Below are 19,001 nucleotides of genomic sequence, written 5' to 3'. Positions count from 1 at the left end.
TAGGTGTTGGGGTAATGATACCTGTCACGGTGTTGGATGCTGGGGTAATGATATCTCTCATGGTGGTGGATGTAGGGGTAATGATACCTGTCACAATATTGGATGGTAGGGTAATGATATCTCTCATGGTGATGGGTGTTGGGTAATGACATCTGTCACGGTGTTGTGCGTTGGGGTAATGATACCTGTCATGGTGATGGGTGTTGGGGTAATGATACCTGTCATGGTGATGGGTGTTGGGGTAATGATACCTGTCATGGTGATGGGTGTTGGGGTAATGATATCTCTCATGGTGATGGGTGTTGGGTAATGACATCTGTCACGGTGTTGTGCGTTGGGGTAATGATACCTGTCACGGTGTTGTGCGTTGGGGTAATGATACCTGTCATGGTGATGGGTGTTGGGGTAATGATACCTGTCATGGTGATGGGTATTGGGGTAATGATATCTGTCATGGTGATAGGTGTTGGGGTAATGATATCTGTCACGGTGATGGATGTTGGGATAATGATATCCCCCAGTGACAGGTGGCGGGGTAATGATACCTGTCATGGTGATGGTTGTTGGGGAAATGATATCTGTCATGGTGATGGATTTTGAGTAATGATATCCCCCAGTGACAGATATTAGGGTAATGATACCTGTCATGTTGATGGGTGTTGGGCTAATGATACCTGTCATGGTGATGGGTGTTGGGGAAATGTTATCTGTCACCGTGATGGGTGTTGGGGAAATGATATCTGTCATGGTGATGGATGTTATGGTAATGATATCCCCAGTGACAGGTGTTGGGGTAATGATACCTGTCACGGTGATGGGTGTTGGGGTAAGAATATGTCATGATGATGGGTGTTGGGGTAATTGGCGGCACGGTGGCACAGTGGTTAGCACTGCTGCCTCACAGCGCCAGAGACCCGGGTTCAATTCCAGCCTCAGGCAACTGACTGTGTGGAGTTTGCACGTTCTCCCCGTGTCTGCGTGGGTTTCCTCCGGGTGCTCCGGTTTCCTCCCACAGTCCAAAGATGTGCAGGTCAGGTGAATTGGCCATGCTAAATTGCCCGTAGTGTTAGGTAAGGGGTAAATGTAGGGGTATGGGTGGGTTGCGTGTCGGTGTGGACTTGTTGATACCTGTCACAATATTGGATGGTAGGGTAATGATATCTCTCATGGTGATGGGTGTTGGGTAATGACATCTGTCACGGTGTTGTGCGTTGGGGAAATGATATCTGTCATGGTGATGGATGTTATGGTAATGATATCCCCCAGTGGCAGGTATTAGCATAATGATACCTGTCACAGTGATGGGTGTTGGGGTAATGATACCCCAGTGACAGGTGTTGGGGTAATGATACCTGTCACGGTGATGGGTGTTGGGGTAATGATACCCCAGTGACAGGTGTTGGGGTAATGATACCTGTCACGGTGATGGGTGTTGGGGTAATGATATTCCCCAATGACAGGTGTTGGGTAATGATACCTGTCACGGTGATGGGTGTTGGGGTAAGAATATGTCATGATGATGGGTGTTGGGGTAATTGGCGGCACGGTGGCACAGTGGTTAGCATTGCTGCCTCACAGCGCCAGAGACCCGGGTTCAATTCCAGCCTCAGGCAACTGGCTGTGTGGAGTTTGCACGTTCTCCCCGTGTCTGCGTGGGTTTCCTCCGGGTGCTCTGGTTTCCTCCCACAGTCCAAAGATGTGCAGGTCAGGTGAATTGGCCAGGCTAAATTGCCCGTAGTGTTAGGTAAGGGGTAAATGTAGGGGTATGGGTGGGTTGCGGGTCGGTGTGGACTTGTTGGGCCGAAAGGCCTGTTTCCACACTGTAATGTAATCTAATCTAATCTAATGATATCCCCCAGTGACAGGTGTTAGGGTAATGATATCTGTCATGGTGATGGGTGTTGGAGTAATGATATCTGTCACGGTGATGGGTGTTGGGGTAATGATATCTGTCACGGTGATGGGTGTTGGGGAAATGATACCTGTTATGGTTATGGGTGTTGGGGTAATGATAACCCCCAGTGACAGGTGTTGGGGTAATGATACCCGTCATGGTGATGGGTGCTGGGGTAATGATATCTGTCACGGTGATGGGTGTTGGTGTAATGATACCTGTCACAATGTTGGATGCTAGGGTAATGATATGTCTCACGATGATGGGTGTTGGGTTAATGATACCTGTCATGGTGATGGGTGTTGGGTAATGACATTTGTCACGGTGTTGTGCGTTGGGGTAATGCTATCTGCCATGGTGATGGGTGTTGGGGTAATGATATACCCCAGTAACAGTTGTTGGGGTAATGATACTGTCACAGTGTTGTGCGTTGGGGCAATGATACCTGTCATGGTGATGTTTGTTGGGGTAATGATACCTGTCATGGTGTTCGGTGTTGGGGTAATGATATCTATATCGGTGTTGGGTGTTGGGATAATAATACCTGTCATGGTGATGGGTATTGGAGTAATGATATCCCCCAATGACAGGTGTTGGGGTAATGATATCTGTCACGTTGATGGTTGTTGGGATAATGATATCCCCCAGTGACAGGTGTTGGGGTAATGATACCTGTCATGGTGATGGGTGTTGGGGTAATGATATCTGTCATGGTAATGGGTGTTGGGGTATTGATATCTGTCACCATGATGGGTGTTGGGGTAATGATATCTGTCATGGTGATAGATGTTGGGGTAATGATATCCCACAGTGACAGGTATTAGCATAATGATACCTGTCATGGTGATGGGTGTTGGGGAAATGTTATCTGTCACCATGATGGGTGTTGGGGTAATGATATCTGTCATGGTGATGGATGTTGGGGTAATGATATTCCCCAGTGACAGGTATTAGCATAATGATACCTGTCATGGTGATGGGTGTTGGGGTAATGATATCTCTCAGTGACAGGTATTAGCATAATGATACCTGTCATGGTGATGGGTGTTGGGGTAATGATATCTGTCATGGTGATGGATGTTGGGGTAATGATATCTGTCACCGTGATGGGTGTTGGGGTAATGATATCCCCCAGTGACAGGTATTAGCATAATGATACCTGTCATGGTGATGGGTGTTGGGGTAATGATACCTGTCATGGTGATGGATGTTGGGGTAATGATATCCCTCAGTGACAGGTATTAGCATAATGATACCTGTCATGGTGATGGGTGTTGGGGTAATGTTATCTGACACCGTGATGGTTGTTGGGGTAATGATATCCCCCAGTGATACGTGTTGGGGTAATGATACCTGTCATGATGATGGTTGTTGGGGTAATGATATCTGTCACCGTGATGGGTGTTGGGGAAATGATATCTGTCATGGTAATGGAAGTTGGGGTAATGATATCCCCCAGTGACAGGTGTTGGGGTAATGATATCCCCCAGTGACAGGTGTTGTGGTAATGATATCCCCCAGTGACAGGTGTTGGGGTAATGATATCCCCTAAAATAGTTGTGTGGATTGGAGTGCTCACAGCAGTATTTACTCTGCCCCCTCCCAATTGCCAGCAGATGCACAACCTAATGGGAGATCCCCAGCCCTTTGGGATCAAGGAGGTGCAAATCTGACTGAATGGCCTATCAGTCAGCCATCGATAATGGTCTTGTGGACAGTGCTGTCTCTCTGCCAGAGCCACATTAAATGAAAGTGTGGTGATGTAGATTTAATGGGAGAGGCAAAAGGGAACAGAGAAACTAATTCAGACAGAGAGAAGGTGAGACAGAGTGAAGCGCAGCAAGTAATGCCTCACAAACAATGCAAAATAAGAGAGAGGAAGACAATGAAGGAAAAAGGAGAAGGATGAAGACACAGAGAGGAGCAAAATGCTGAGTGATAGGGATCAGGACAGAGACAACAAAACGTATAGAAGAGAAACACACTCAACTCGTCAACAATTCAAGTGACTGTCTGTGTGGCTTTCTGTCATGCATGAGGTCATTGTGACAGGACAGTGCGGAGGGGTTAGATAGAGAGTAAAACTCCTGTCTGTCCCTGTCCTGGGATTATTTGCTGCGGACAATGCAGAGGGCGGTTTACTCTGCATCTAACCCCATGCTGTCCCTGTCCTGCAAGTTTGATGTTGAACTACTCTTGATACCAGACCTAGAATGGTCCCTACAACGATTCATCAGATTGATTCCTGCTGTCCCAGGAATCACTGTATGAAGAGAGACTGGATAGATCTGGATAATCCTGGCCTAAATTAACCTGGGAACATGGTGATTGCCACAGAGTGAGAAATCTGAAGCAGGATGTGTTGAAACCCAGTCGCATTGTGGTTTTCTACTGCCTGGTCAGAACTGGGCGCAAGGCCGGCTTTTCTCATTGGAGGCCTCTCTGAATCCAGTCAGCCACTGGTGCAGATTATCCTATGGTCTGACAGAGCCAGCTGCTCCCGTTATCACTGGCACTGTGATGTTAATTGGAACGGAGATTGATTCCCTGTACTCAGTAAGCTGTTGTACAGAGCCTAATAAGCTATCTGGTGGCTGCTGGTTCGGAGAATCCTGCTCTATATTGAAAGCTAATTTAGGATAATTGCACATGACGGTAAAATGAGTCTGGCTTGCAGCCTCTCAGCTGATTGGCACTGGGGCTTTGAAATTCTTCAATACGCTGATTATGTGGTGGTGTTTGAAATCTCAGGGTTGAAAGCGTGTGCAGACACATGCTGAGGCCCTAGCTCGAAGCCAAAGAGCTCATAGTTCATGAAGGATATCACAGCATCTGCTTAGAGCTCCAGGAAACAGTGGCACCAGTGAGATGCCAACCTCACCTGGCACCTCACTGCACTGTCAGGCAAGAGAAGCCTTTGCTACCAAGCCTTTAGGAAGGGGCTGTTTGAAGTTTCCTGTCTATTCCAACTTCACAGAGGCTTCTGGATTAGATTACATCACAGTGTGGAAACAGGCCCTTCGGCCCAACAAGTCCACACTGACCCGCCGAAACGCAACCCACCCATACCCCTACATTTACCCCTTACCTAACACTACGGGCAATTTAGCATGGCCAATTCACCTGACCTGCACATCTTTTTGGAGCCCTAAGTTGGAAGCTCACGGCACACAAAGCAATCATTTACAGGTTTCATTTCATTTGTAGATTCAAGGGTATATCCTCACCTTTGGGTCACATTCATGAGTTCCAGTCCCATCTCAGACCTGAGAACATAATCCAGGCTGACACTCCCAGTGCAGCGCCAAGGGACCGTCACGCACAGTCGGACAGTCAGTGCTAGGGGTGTGCCACACACAATCGGAGGGTCAGCGCTGAGGGAGCGTGGTCAGAAAGTCTGTGCCAAGGGAAAGCCATGCATGGTCGGCATGTCTGCACAGTCAGAGGTGCTGTCTTTTAGTTGAGATGTGACAGTGATCCCTGTGTGCAAACGCACTTGGATGTAACAGATGCACAAGTGTCTCCTGCACCAAGAGTCAGGGGATTCCTGACCAATGCTAATCCTGCACAAGTGTTGCTAAAACAGTAAGAGACATTTTTCATTTTTTGGAACAATAAACTGAAATGGAAGTTGGACTGCTATAACAGAAATACCAGAAGCATTTTGCAACTTGAATAGCCAGCGCTTCATATTTTTAACTGTATAGAGTCATAGAATCATAGAAATGTACAGCATGGAAACAGACCCTTCGGTCCAACCCATCCATGCTGACCAGATATCCCACCCCAATTCTAAAGTATAATGTGACTTTTTTTTAAAAAGACGTGATAGCCACAATTTGAGTGGCTTCCAAGGAGCAGGAAAATCAACATTCCTGCCTGATGAAGGGCTTTTGCCTGAAACGTCGATTTTCCTGCTGCTCGGATGCTGCCTGACCTGCTGTGCTTTTCCAGCACCATTCTAATTTGTGACAAACTGTAACTCAACCAAAGATATTAGTGCAAGAACAATAGAAACAGCCAAAGCCTACATACTGAAAGAATACTGTGGCACAGTGGCGCAGTAGTTAGCACAGCTGCCTCACAGCACCAGAGTCCCAGGTTCAATTCCAGCCTCAGGTGACTGTCTGTGCGGAGTTTGCACATTCTCCCTGTGTCTGTGCGGGTTTCCTCCCACAGTCCAAAAATGTGCAGGTCAGGTGAATTGGCCGTGCTAAATTGCCCCATAGTGTTAGGTGCATTAGTCAGAGGGAAGTGGGTTACTCTTTGGAGGGTCAGTGTGGACTAGTTGGGCTGAAGAGCCTGTTTCCACACTGTAGGGAATCTAATCTAATCCATCCATCTCTCTTTCCCTGTCCTGTGTTGGGAAAAGACAGGAAAATGAGGAATGCTTAAAAGGAAGAATTCTGACCATAAGAGTCCTAGGTCTAACCAACTGACCAACAGCTTTCATTTTATAGAAAACATAGTGTCATCTGTGTGAAAAAAATCAAAAGGAACTGTGTGAGGCAACTTATCCCATCATCAGGATCTGGACTTTGGAACTTCAGAGTTTGAGTTACCTTCTCATTTCTTTGTTTTACCTTTCACCTCATAATATCTGCATCTTTTATATTTGTGTATATTTAGGATTTTTAAAGGGGTATAGTTTAAACAGCATAATAATAGAAAAGGAATCACTTCTCTACTTTGCCATTTGTTTGAGATAACTGTGTTACAGTAACCAGAATTATTTTCTGTTACTAATGAAACATTGCGGCGACTGTTTTTGTCCTGAATAGTAGTAAGGCAGGGAAATGGGTCAGCTTGTAGACTGAATTGGGATTTTACAGATTTTGTGCTGGCTTGTGGAACAGTGGGACACAGTTATCAGCGCATTTGTTTCAAGAGGCTGACCCTGTGCCATTAAACTGTCACCCCTGGTTCTGGACTCCCCAGTCACCAAGAACACACTTCCAGCGATTACTCTGTCTATTCCTGTTGGAACTTTCTAGGTTTCAATCTGATTTCTCCAAATCTTCTAAACTCTGGTGAGTATTATCCAGATCTATTCAGTCTCTCTTCATACAGTGATTCCTGGGACAGCAGGAATCAATCTGATGAATTGTTGTTGCCCTCCCTCCATAAGCAGAATATCGTTCCTCAGATAAGGAGGCCAAAACTGCAGTCTTCCAGGTGTGGTCTCACCAAGACCCTATCCAGTTTCAGCGAGACATCATTGTTCTTGTCCTCAAATCCTCTCACTATGAAGGCCAACATACCATTTACCTTCTTCACCATTCACCTGTATGCTTACTTTCAGTGAGTGGTATACAAGGACACCCAGGTCACTTAAGCACCTCTCCCTTTTCCCACATTATCATCATTCATATAATAATTTGCCTTCCCGTTTTCGCAAACTCAGAATTATTCAGATTTGCTTCATCTGCACTACATTTTCCCACTCATTCAACTTAGAAACATCAGAAATTGGGGCAGGAATTAGGCCATTTGGCCCTTCAAGCCTCCTCTGTCATTCATGGTTGATCATCCAGCTCAGTGTCCGGCTCCTACCTTATCCCCATTCTCTTTGATCCCTGTAGCCCTAAGAACCAAATCTAGCTCCTTTTGAAAACATTAAATATTTCAGTGTCAACTGCTTTCTGTGGCAGAGAATTTCACAAGCTCTGCAACATCTTCATCACAGATTACCCTGCCACCCAGCTTTGTGTCGCATGGAGGATATTAGCATGGATTATTTTTTATTCGTTCATGAGATGAGGGCATCGCTAGTTAGGCCAGCATTCATTGTCAGTCCAAAGGGCATTTAAAGTCAACCATGTTGTTTTGTGGTCGGGAGTCACAAGTAGTCCAAACCAGGTAAGGACAATAGCTTTCTTCCTTAAAAGGACATTAGTAAACCAGATGGACTTTTCCTGACAATTGGGGATGGCTTCATGGTTATCATTACACTCATACAGGCTTTTGATTTGACTCAAATTCTGCCATCGGCCGTGGTGGGATTTGAACCTTGGTTCCCAGAACATTACCTGGGTCTCAGGATTGGCAGGTCCAAACAATAATATCACTAGGCCATTGATTGAGAATGGGGGAACACATAGAAGGCAGAGTCGGAACTAATGGGTTTTCTTCAGATTGGAAAGATGTAACTAATGGAGTGCCACAAGGATCAATCCTCCGGCCTCAATTATTTACCAGCTACATGAATGACTTAGAGGAGGGAGCAGAATGAAATGTATCCAAATTTACTGACAATACAAAATAAACAGGAGGGCAAAATAGATGAGGATGTAAAGAATCTGCAAAGGTTATCGATAAAATGAGATGGGCAAAAGCTTGACAGGATGGAACTTATTGCAGGAAAATGTAAGTTCGTGAACTTTGGCGAAACGTTAAGACTCTTGACACAGTTTTGAATGTTATTGCTTGGCTAAAGTAGAATCTCTGGCTGTGCTCCGACTGGGACTGTTATTCTAACCATACCTTTCTCACAAGGGGATATTCTGAAAGTGCTTTTTTCAATTATGATGAGGTTCATTCTCAAGTCACCTGCATCGGTGCAATAAATATAAGGTCATCAGGAAGAACCCAGACAACACAGCATCATCTCAAGCCCGGGCAGGGCTTCAAACAACTTCCGGGGCACTTCAACTGGAGGTCAAGGAAATATGCAAGATGGCTGTGGGAGAAACAGGGGTGGGGAGGTGGGGGGAGGGTTGGTGTGGGGGAGAGGAAGAAGACTGGGAGGTGACTTGAGAATGATAACAGGGATGTTTGAATGGGCGGGGGGGAAGGTTGAGAAGAGGAAGGGGAGCTAGGTGGCGAAGAACTTGGGATGGGTTGAGGGGAACTGCGATGGGAGGCAACAAGGAGAGAGGAAATGATGAAGAGAGATGGGAGATGACAGGGAAGGGGGAGGAGGGGATGAGGGGAGATGATTGTGGGGGGAGAGGGGGAAGAGGAGAGGAGACATGGGGACAGTTCCATATGCAATCAGACCAGCCAATAGCAGGGGCTCATGTGTCCTATGTTGCCTGGGAGCAGGGGGCTGGACACAGTCACTTACCCACTTAGAACCACAATGAAATCCATCACATTCCAGCCATTGCGAAGGTATGATCCTTTATGGAAGACAAATCCCAGTGCAACTATTTTAATTCCAGCCTCAAAACAGAAGATTCCGATAAAATAGGGCTCAGTTTGTTCCTGAAGGAGAAATGGATGGAGAGAGAGAGAGAGAGAGAACACGGCAATGGAAAACAGTCTCAATGAGGATGGTCCTTTTTAACTATTTATATCTTCAAAGCAAAATTTCGAATCAATTCTGGCATCACCAAGGAAACCAGTCAGAAGAGAATAATTCTGAGTCCAACTATCAATACCTCAGCCCCACACCTTCTCCCCCCTCCACCAGCAACCCTCACAGAATTTGAAACCCCACCCAGCCCCAACTCACATCAAATCTCAGATTCTAACTCCATCTTGTCACTCTCCCCAAGCTCCCACAGTCCTGAAATTCTGACCCACATCCACCACCTCACTCATCCACTCCAGATCCTTAAACCCTCACTCCCTTCCCTGCCATTCCTCCCTACTCCAGTTTCACACCCAGTTCATTAGGACTGTCTTTTCCATCCTCTGCACTCTTCTACTGTTACTCCCTCAATCTGCCACCTCCACCCAATCATCCACACCTCCTCCCCCCCTCCACACCATCCACTTGCCCCTCATCCTACTTTCTCCCTCTCCCCTCCCAGCTCTTTTCCGTCCCTCTTCCCCTTGCTCCACAAGCAGTGGACTCACCAGACTCTTGGCCATGGGCGTCTTGTCTCCATTGGGGAGGTGCTGCTCCAGGGCCAGTACAACGCAGTTGGCAATAATCGTCGCCAAGATCATATATTCGAATGGAGTGAGAGAGTCAAGGTGAACTCGACAAGGAATTGCAAAGACGCAATGCACAAAATCAGAGACAGATCATAATTCTTACATACTTCTCCATGTCCGCTACCACCAGTCTCCCTCCAGAGGCACGTACACTTCCAATATAGCACTGCCTCCTGATACATGTACCCTTCCAATATCCTCCCTCCAGTAAAATGTGAAGGAAATTAAGCAAATGATGCAATCTATAGATCGACTAGAATGTCTTGCAAGGAAACTAGATGTTTGAAGAAATGTCTGTTTGAGCATTATATCTGCTGGACTGTGGTAAAGACATGTATCCTTGCTATATATTACTCCCTCCAGACACACATACCCTTGTAAGAGATCACTCCCTCCTGATACATGTGCCCTTGCAATATACCACATCCTCCAGTAAAATGTGAAGGAAATTAAGCAAATTGACGCAATTCAGGTAGACGAGAATATCCGAGATGTTTGAAGAAATGTCTGTTTGAACATTATATCTGCTGGACTGTAAAGTAGTGAAACCAACCAAAGGCAATTGGACAGAAACTAAGACAGCAAAGGCAAAAGATTACCACTTCTGTTTCATCAGACCTTTGGAGGTTGTCCAACCTGGATGGGATGTAATGTGCTCTCAGTCGCTGCCTGATCATCATGGTCCGGAAGGTTGACTACATGGGACTTCAAATGATAGGAAAAGTAGCGCAAGTGGAAGAGAGGTGGACAAGTTTCTGGCTAGGTTTAAAGGGGATCAGAATGTGGATGGCATTAGAATTCAGGAAAATAACCATGAGGGTATGGATAAACAATACCAGAATTGCTGGAGACACTCAGCGGGTCTTAGCAGCATCTGGAAAGAAAATGACTGGAAACATCCAGATCCATTCTCTGCAAAAAGTGCATAGAAGGTTGAACATAAGAAACATTGATTACAGCCATGACAGGCAACCATCACAATCCTGAAGGAGAAATCTACCAGAGTGTATGAGTCGAAACTGGGCTCAGTAGATGCCGGTTTCTTTAGGCAATAGTACATATTGCAAACATATTTGAGCATCCTGATACTGTTGACATATTAATTTGTTGGATAATCACCGCAATGATTTTCAAAATCACTTCTTTTTCCAACTGCCATCTCAGTTTTCTTTTTTCGGAAATGATCTCCTTCTCTCTTCTTTCTGCCTCAATGTTAACTCGATCATTCTTCCCAGCAGCTTGCAATAAACAATGAACCCATTGCAGCTAATCACTTTTGAGGGGGGGTGTTGATTTACTTGATATCCCTTGCTTTAAGTGACCCTGAGTCAAAGAGATGGTTAACAAATTGGTGCCCTTGGTCAGCCCTGTGTATAGGAGAAAGTGAGGACTGCAGATGCTGGAGATCAGAGCTGAAAATGTGTTGCTGGAAAAGCACAGCAGGTCAGGCAGCATCCAGGGAACAGGAGAATCGACATTTCGGGCATAAGCCCTTCTTCAGGAAAGCCTGAAGAAGGGCTTATGCCCGAACCGTCGATTCTCCTGTTCCTTGGATGCTGCCTGACCTGCTGCACTTTTCCAGCAACACATTTTCAGCCCTGTGTATAGCTGATTACAAGGGCACAGTCAAATTTGAATGGAAACCATGAATAGAATATGGAATATTACAACTCAGTACAGGCCCTTTGGCCCTCAATGTTGCGCCAACCTGTGAAAACAATGTGAAGCCCATCTAACCTATACTATTCCATTATCACCCATATATTTATCCAATGACCATTTAAATGCCCTTAAAGTTGACGAATCTACTACCATTGCAGGCAAAGCATTCCATACCCTTACTACTCTCTGAGTAAAGAATCTACCTCTGACATCTGTCCTATTTCTATCGCCCCTCAATTTAAAGCTATGTCCCCTCGTGCTAGCCATCACTACCTGAGGAAAAAGGCTCTCATGTCCACCCAATCTAAACCTCTGATCATCTTGCATGCCTCTCAGCTCCTAACTTTCTTCTCTCTAACAAAAACAGCCTTAAGTCCCTCAGTCCTTTCCTCATAAAACTTTCCCTCCATACCAGGCAACATCCTAGTAAATCTCCTCTGCACCTTTTCCAAAGCTTCCACGTCCTTCACATAATGCGGAAACCAGAACTGTACGCAATATACCAAGTGCAGCCGCACCAGAGTTTTGTACAGCTGCAACATGACCTCATGGCTCTGAATCTCAACCCCTCTACCAGTAAAAGCTAACACACTGTATGCCTTCTTAACAACCTTATCAACTTGGGTGGAAACTTGCAGGGGTCTATGCACATGGACACCAAGATCTCTCTCTGGATTAGAGTGGTGCTGGAAAAGCACAGCAGTTCAGGCAGCATCCGAGGAGCAGGAAAATCGATGTTTCGGGCAAAAGCCCTTCATCAGGAATACAGGCAGAGAGCCTGAAGGGTGGAGGCACCCAGCAGTGGCCCCAAAACTGATTCTTGCGGTACACTAGTTACTGAACTCCAGGAATAACATTTCCCATCTACCTCCACCCTCTGTCGCCTTTCAATTAACCAATTTCTGATCCAAACTGCTAAATCACCCTCAATCCCATGCAATAGCCTACTGTGGGGAACCTTATCAAATGCCTTACTGAAATCCATATACACCACATCAATTGCTTTCCCCTCATCCACCTGTTTGGTCACCTTCTAAAAGAACTCAATAAGGTTTGTGAGGCACAACCTACCCTTCACAAAACCATGTTGACTATCTCTAATCAAATTATTCCTTTCTAGATGATTATAAATCCTCTCTCTTATAATCTTTTCCAACACTTCACCCACAACCGAAGTAAGGCTCACTGGTCTATAATTTCCAGGGTTGTCTCTACTCCCCTTCTTAAACAAGGGGACAACATTTGCTATCCTCCAGTCTTCTGGCACTATTCCTGTAGACAATTATGACATAAAGCTCAAAGCTCTACAATCTCCTCACTGGCTTCCCAGAGAATCCTAGGATAAATCCCATCCAACCCAGAGGACTTATCTATTTTCACACTTTCCCGAATTGCTAACACCTCCTCCTTGTGAACCTCAATCCTGTCTAGTCCAGTAGCCTGTATCTCAGTATTCTCCTCGACAACACTGCCTTTTGTTCAGCGTCAATACTGATGAAGTATATTCATTTAGTACCTCTCCTATCTCTCCTGCACACGTTGGACAAAAACTGACCCATCTAAGGTGCACGAACTATGGCATTACCAGTCAATACTTGGAAATTTAATGTTCCACCGTAACAACTACCTTGTTACTTTTGCACCTATCTTTGCTATCCTTTCCTCGAATTCCCTGGAACTATTTGGAGACCTATAGAAAACTTCCAACAGGGTGACCTCATTTTCTGTTTCTAACCTCAGCCCATACTACCTCAGGAGATGAGTCCATGTCTGAGTAAACTGGCATCTATGAGTGAAGGTTGGGTATGAATAATCTTAGTGGAGATTGCCCAGTGCATGGAGTAGAGCGATCAATGCAATGTACAACCTTGTGTACTGCAAGCTGTTTCATGGAGCCCCTACAGTTGTGAAAGAAGGCCATTTAGCCTATCAAGTCTGCACTGGTTGTTTAATGAACATCCCACCCAAACCCATCCCCATAACACTCCTTTTACCATAGCTAACCCACCTTGCCTGCACATCCATGGACAGTACAGGGCAATTTAGCATGGCCAATCCACCTAACTGCACATCACTTAGACTGCGGGAGGAAACTAGTGCACCCGGAGGAAACTCATGCAGGCGCAGGAAAAACGTGCAAACGTGGGACAATTGCAAATTGGATGTTCCACACCTGGCCTGGACTGGAACCAATGTCCAAGGAGGTACATTTGCTCATATTGTTGGGGAGGGTTTAAACTAATATGGCAGGGGGATGGGAACCAAATGAGGTGGTTAGTGGACAGTCAGGAGGTAGTAACTAAAGCCTGTAAGGAACTAAATAATGAAGTCAGCGTGACTACGGGGAAGAGTAGGCAGGGGGCAGATGATGAAAACAAAGGGGCAGGTGGTCTTAGGTACATTTGTTTTAATGCAAGAAGTGTAGTAGGTAAGGCAGATGAACTTCGGACTTGGATTAATACCTGGGAGTATGATATTATTGCTATTACTGAGACTTGGTCGAGGGACGGGCAAGATCAGCAATTAAATATCCCAGGATACAGATGCTTCAGGTGGGATAGAGAGGGAGGTAAAAGGGGTGGAGGAGTTGCATTACTGGTCAGAGAGGATATCACAGCTGTGCTGAAGGAGGGCACTATGGAGGACTCAAGCAGTGGGGCAACGCAGGCAGAGCACAGAAATAGGAAGGGTGTGGGAACAATGTTGGGGCTGTACTACAGGCCTCCCAAATGTGAGCATGAAATATGTGAACAGAATATGGAAAGATGTAGGAGCAAAAGGGTGGTAGTGATAGGAAATTTTAATTTTCCCAACATTGACTGGGATTCACTTAGTCTTAGTGGTTTAGATGGAGCAGAGTTTGTAAGGAGAATCCAGGCAGGTTTTATAGAGCCGTATGTAAATAGTCCAACTCAGGAAGGGGCCATAGTGGACCTGGTGCTGGGGAATGAGACCGGCCAGGTGGTTGAAGTTTCAGTTGGGGATTACTTTGGGAATAGTGATCACAATTCCGTAATTTTTTAGAATACTCATGGACAAAGAAGAGAGTGGTCCTAAAGGAAGAGGGCTAAACTGGGGGAAGGCCAACTATAGCAAAATTCAGCAGGAGTTGGGGAATGTGGTTTGGGAGTAGTTATTTGAGAGTAAATCCACATTTAATATGTAGAGGCTTTCAAAGAGAGGTTGATTAGAGTGCAGGACAGACATGTCCCTGTGAAAATGAAGGATTTAAATACCAAGATTAGAGAACCATGGGTGACAGGTGAAATTGTGAGAGGAAAAAGGATGCATACATAAGGTCTAGGTGGCTGAAAACAGACAAAGCTTTGGAAGAATATCGGGAAAGTAGCACCAATCAGAAACAAGGAACTAAGGGGGCCAAAAAGGGTCATGAAATATCTTTAGCAAACAGGGTTAAGGAAAATACCAAACTCTTTCATTCTTAAAAAAAGGAGCAAGAGGGTGACCAGAGAAAGGGTTGGCCCACTCAAGGACAAAGGAGGAAAGCTATGCGTGAAGTCAGAGAAAATGGGAGACATTCTTAATGAGTACTTTGCATCAGTATTCACCGAGGAGAGGGTCATGACCGATGTTTAGGCTAGTGATAGATATTTGATTACTCAAGGTCAAGTCGGCATAAGGAGGGAGGAACTGTTGGGTATTCTAAAAGGCAGTAAGGTGGACAGGTCTCCAGGTCTGGATGGGATCTATCCCAGGTTACTGAGGGAAGCGAGAGAGGAAATAGCTGGGGCCTTAACAGATATCCTTGCAACATCCTTGAACACGGGTGAGGTCCCAGAGGACTGGAGAATTGCTCATGTTGTCCCCTTGTTTAAGATGGATAATCCAGGTAATTATAGACCGGTGAGCCTAATGTCAGCGGTAGGGAAGCTATTGGAGAAGATATTGAGGAATAGGATCTATTCCCATTTGGAAGAAAATTGGTTTATCAGTAGTAGGCAACATGGTTTTGTACAGGGAAGTTCATGGCTTACCAACTTAATAGAATTCTTTGAGGAAGTGACAAAGTTGATTGATGAGAGAAGGGCTGTAGATGTCATATACACGGATTTGGCATGGGGTCCAGGGTATACTACTTAGATGGATAAAATACTGGCTGGGCAACAGAGGACAGAGAGTACAAGTGGAAGGGACCCAGAGGTCATGCTGCACAGGACGCCCTGAGTAGTGAGGCATCATTGATCGCAACTCCCCTCTCCAAGGAGTAGGTGTAGGAAGAGGAGGGGCCTTCAATACTGTGCCTGGGTCAGGGAGGGGGCAAGGCCTACAGCAACAGTCCCAGTTGGGGGAGGAGCCTCTAGCATCATCCTTGAGGTGGGAGAGGCCTTCAGCACCATCCTCGAAGAGAGTGATCGAGACGTCCAGTACCGTCATTGGTGGCAGTGAGAGTGGAGATGTTGGGGGCGATCTTTCTAAGTGCCACCAGCAGGAGGGAGGGTCTTCAGCACTGCTCCGTCAACCAGGTTTCACACAAAGCAACAGCGTATCCAGGGCCGGCAGCTTTTCACAATGCTCTTCAACAGCACTTTGGGGGGGGTGGGGGTCCGCTGATGCCTCAGTGCCCACCACCTTTGTTCTTTGTTTGATATGCGGGCAAGAAGCAGCACCATCCAAAGCCCCATCCATCTAGGCACGGACCTCTGGGTGAAGCCGGAGTCATGTCTTGGGGACCCATAGAAAGTTAAATACCTAGAAATAAAACATAGCCGTTTGGTACATGAGATTGTAATTTGTTACCGCAAACAATACGCACATTTACAAAGAAGAATGGAAGTGTGGGTGTGACTGCTCAGTTTGTTCATTTCAATTTAAGATTGTGCACCCAGAATAAAAAGCTGAATGACATCCTAAATTAAAAATGCTGAAGTGGAATTTCTTTCAATCTGAATTTTAATTTTCCAACTGTGAAAGGAACGAAAGACTTTGTTTTCTAAGAGATAAGCTTCAGCCGCACAGCCTTGAAGTTGGTTGGCACCAATCCAACTTGAACTTTTCAAAACACTTCATTTTAATTGAATCTGAGTTTTTTTTCCCTTTTTAAAAAGCACTCGCTCATGCTTTTATATTTCCCCGCAGTTGAAAGGTGTACCTTTACTGACTGTTTACTACTGAGCCAAGTAGTAAACATCAAGAGCTGATATCAAAACAAGGTTCCGCAGATGGGGAAGATCTAACTACAAAGCAGAAAATGCTGGAGAAACTCAGCAGGTCTGGCAGCATTTGTGCCCAGACAGAGACAGAGACAGAGATAGAGTGAACATTTTGATAGGACTCTTCTTCAGAATATTGGAAACTCAGGGATTGATCATTGGTTGAAGGCAATTACAAATGGAAAAGAGAAGAGATTCGGGAAAGATTCTGTCACCATCTCCTCTATCATTACAGTGCTGCATCTTTGATGTTGTGCTACAGAAAGCTATTAATTTGTTAATTTTTCCTGATGCAAGTATGTTATTTAGCTGCACAAGCTAATTTTTCCTTAAGTTTTCTTGTCGGAGAAGCCTCTGACGATAAAAACAACAGGGAAAATGACACAACTTATCCCTGAAGCACAAACTATTTTGCTCCACCTTTAGCTTTGTAAGTACTGGCTAGAATTAAATTGGAAGCATGAGAGGTTAACTCATCCATTAAATTGTGAAATCACAATTTCCACAGGTTACAGTGAAGCCATGCTTCATACGATAGAATGGCTGCCTTTCAATCCAGGCATGGATGTAGTTACTGAGATACCGACCAGTGTTTGGAGGATGAGAGTTCAAATCCCACCATAGCAGCTAGTGGAACTCAAATTTAGTCAATTAATAAATCTCTAATTAAAGCTCTGTCTCGACAATGATGACCTTAAAAATTCTTTTTTTTAAAAAAGTTGCATTCTCGGGTTAGCTAACAATGGTGATAGCTAGACAATATGACCACCATTGCACTATACACACACACAGATACTCCTATACACATACACACAGGCACTCCTATACACACGGACACACATACACGCACACAGACACCCACACACACCCTTACAGACACACACACTCCCACACTCACACATGCACCCCCTCACAGACATAAGACACTCTGCACTCACTACACACACACACACACATACACTTTCTCACACTCACAACCCCCAACCCAGACAGACACACACACAAAGACCCACATGCACACATATATTTTGTGGGGTGAATTTGTACTTGCAGGGTTACATTGTACTTTGCTCAAAAACTGCATGCATTCATGTAGAACTCTGAGCTCAAAAACTGCATGAATTTATGTAAAACTCCGTTATCTCACTTTTTAGATTAGAATCAATCTAAACATCAGGTCATAGACAGAGAACACAGGGGGCCAACACCTTCAACATATTGTCTAAAAACACCGGCATCTTCAAATCATGAAAATTCTGGTTGCCATAAAAATTTGGCTAATTCCCTCATTTCATTCAGAGAAAGGACTCCAGTCTCTGTATGATGGCAACAACATGGTGAGCAATGGACTATCAAGCTACACAGTTGTACGTAGCCACTGCAAAGAATTGTAACAACATTGGACTTTTCACCACCTCAAGGAGGCAGCCAATATAATCAAAGACCCCTCCCAACCTGATTATAATCTCTTCCAACCTCTTCCCTCGGGCAGAAGATACATGGACACACCAACAGATTCAAAAACAGCTTCTTCCCTGCTGTTATTAGACCTCTGAATGGACCCTCTCAAATTTTAAATAATGTTGAGCACGCTGTTTGTGCGCCTTCTCTGCAGCTGTAAAATTGTACTTTTCACACTGTTCTATTATCCTAATGCACTTGATCTGCCTGTGTAGAACACAAACAAAACTTTTCACTGTCCCTAGGTCCATGTGACAATAATTAATCAAATCAAATTCATTATGACTGTAACTACCTGTGGCTTGTAGCAGTTCAAAGCAGCAGCTCAGCACTGCCTCCTCAAAGACAATTAGGAACAGGAAGCAAATATTTGGTTCAGCTCCCAAGAATTCATTAAAGAAAAAAACACAGCCAAGACTCAAGGCTGTCACATATAAAATTGGCAGTTTTGAACTTCTTCAATGTTTAAAACTTGTGAATTGTAATCTGGAACCTTTCAAGGATTTCTGGAACTGAAAACATCTCAATGTTGGAAATCTCTTAATCAAAAAAAAAACATGTCAACAAAGACTGGCAACAATTGGATTGTAATCTAAGCTGCTGTCGTATGTTTTCCCTTCAAGTTGGTTGGATTCATAATGATTTGAGTTGCTTTTAATCTCTAAGAACAGTTTCAAAAAATAGAAGTTTTAAAAAGATATCAAGGATTAGGAAATCCTTTTAAAGGGTGCTCAGTTTGTCTGAGATCACAAGTTTTCTTTTAAATAAACGTGATTTAAGGGGAGGAAATACTCACATTGGAAATGTTTCTTCCAGTCCCTTGGCACATAGAGAGGTTCATCATAGAATCCCTACATTGTGGAAACAGACCCTTCGTCCCAACAAGTCCACACTACCCCTCAAGAGTAACCCACCCAGACCCATTCCCC

The 19,001-nt window shown here is 44.9% G+C and overlaps 1 protein-coding gene across 1 annotated transcript in view; it reads right to left on the bottom strand.

Annotated features, from left to right (window-relative positions):
- Positions 1-19,001, bottom strand: part of LOC122554086 (putative voltage-dependent R-type calcium channel subunit alpha-1E) — a 1,472,327-nt gene that overhangs the window by 1,254,018 nt on the left and 199,308 nt on the right. The window contains exons 4-5 of the mRNA XM_087990243.1: positions 9,698-9,804; positions 8,961-9,100 (exon numbers count right to left, since the gene is read on the bottom strand). Of these exons, the coding sequence (XP_087846369.1) occupies positions 8,961-9,100; positions 9,698-9,804 (247 nt within the window). The remainder of the gene's footprint in view (positions 1-8,960; positions 9,101-9,697; positions 9,805-19,001) is intronic.

Source organism: Chiloscyllium plagiosum, unplaced genomic scaffold (genome assembly GCF_037043375.1).
Source record: "Chiloscyllium plagiosum isolate Xiang-an unplaced genomic scaffold, Cpla_swu_hap1 HiC_scaffold_9, whole genome shotgun sequence".
Classification (NCBI taxonomy): Eukaryota; Metazoa; Chordata; class Chondrichthyes; order Orectolobiformes; family Hemiscylliidae; genus Chiloscyllium; species Chiloscyllium plagiosum.
This window is presented reverse-complemented; position numbering and strand designations above follow the sequence as displayed.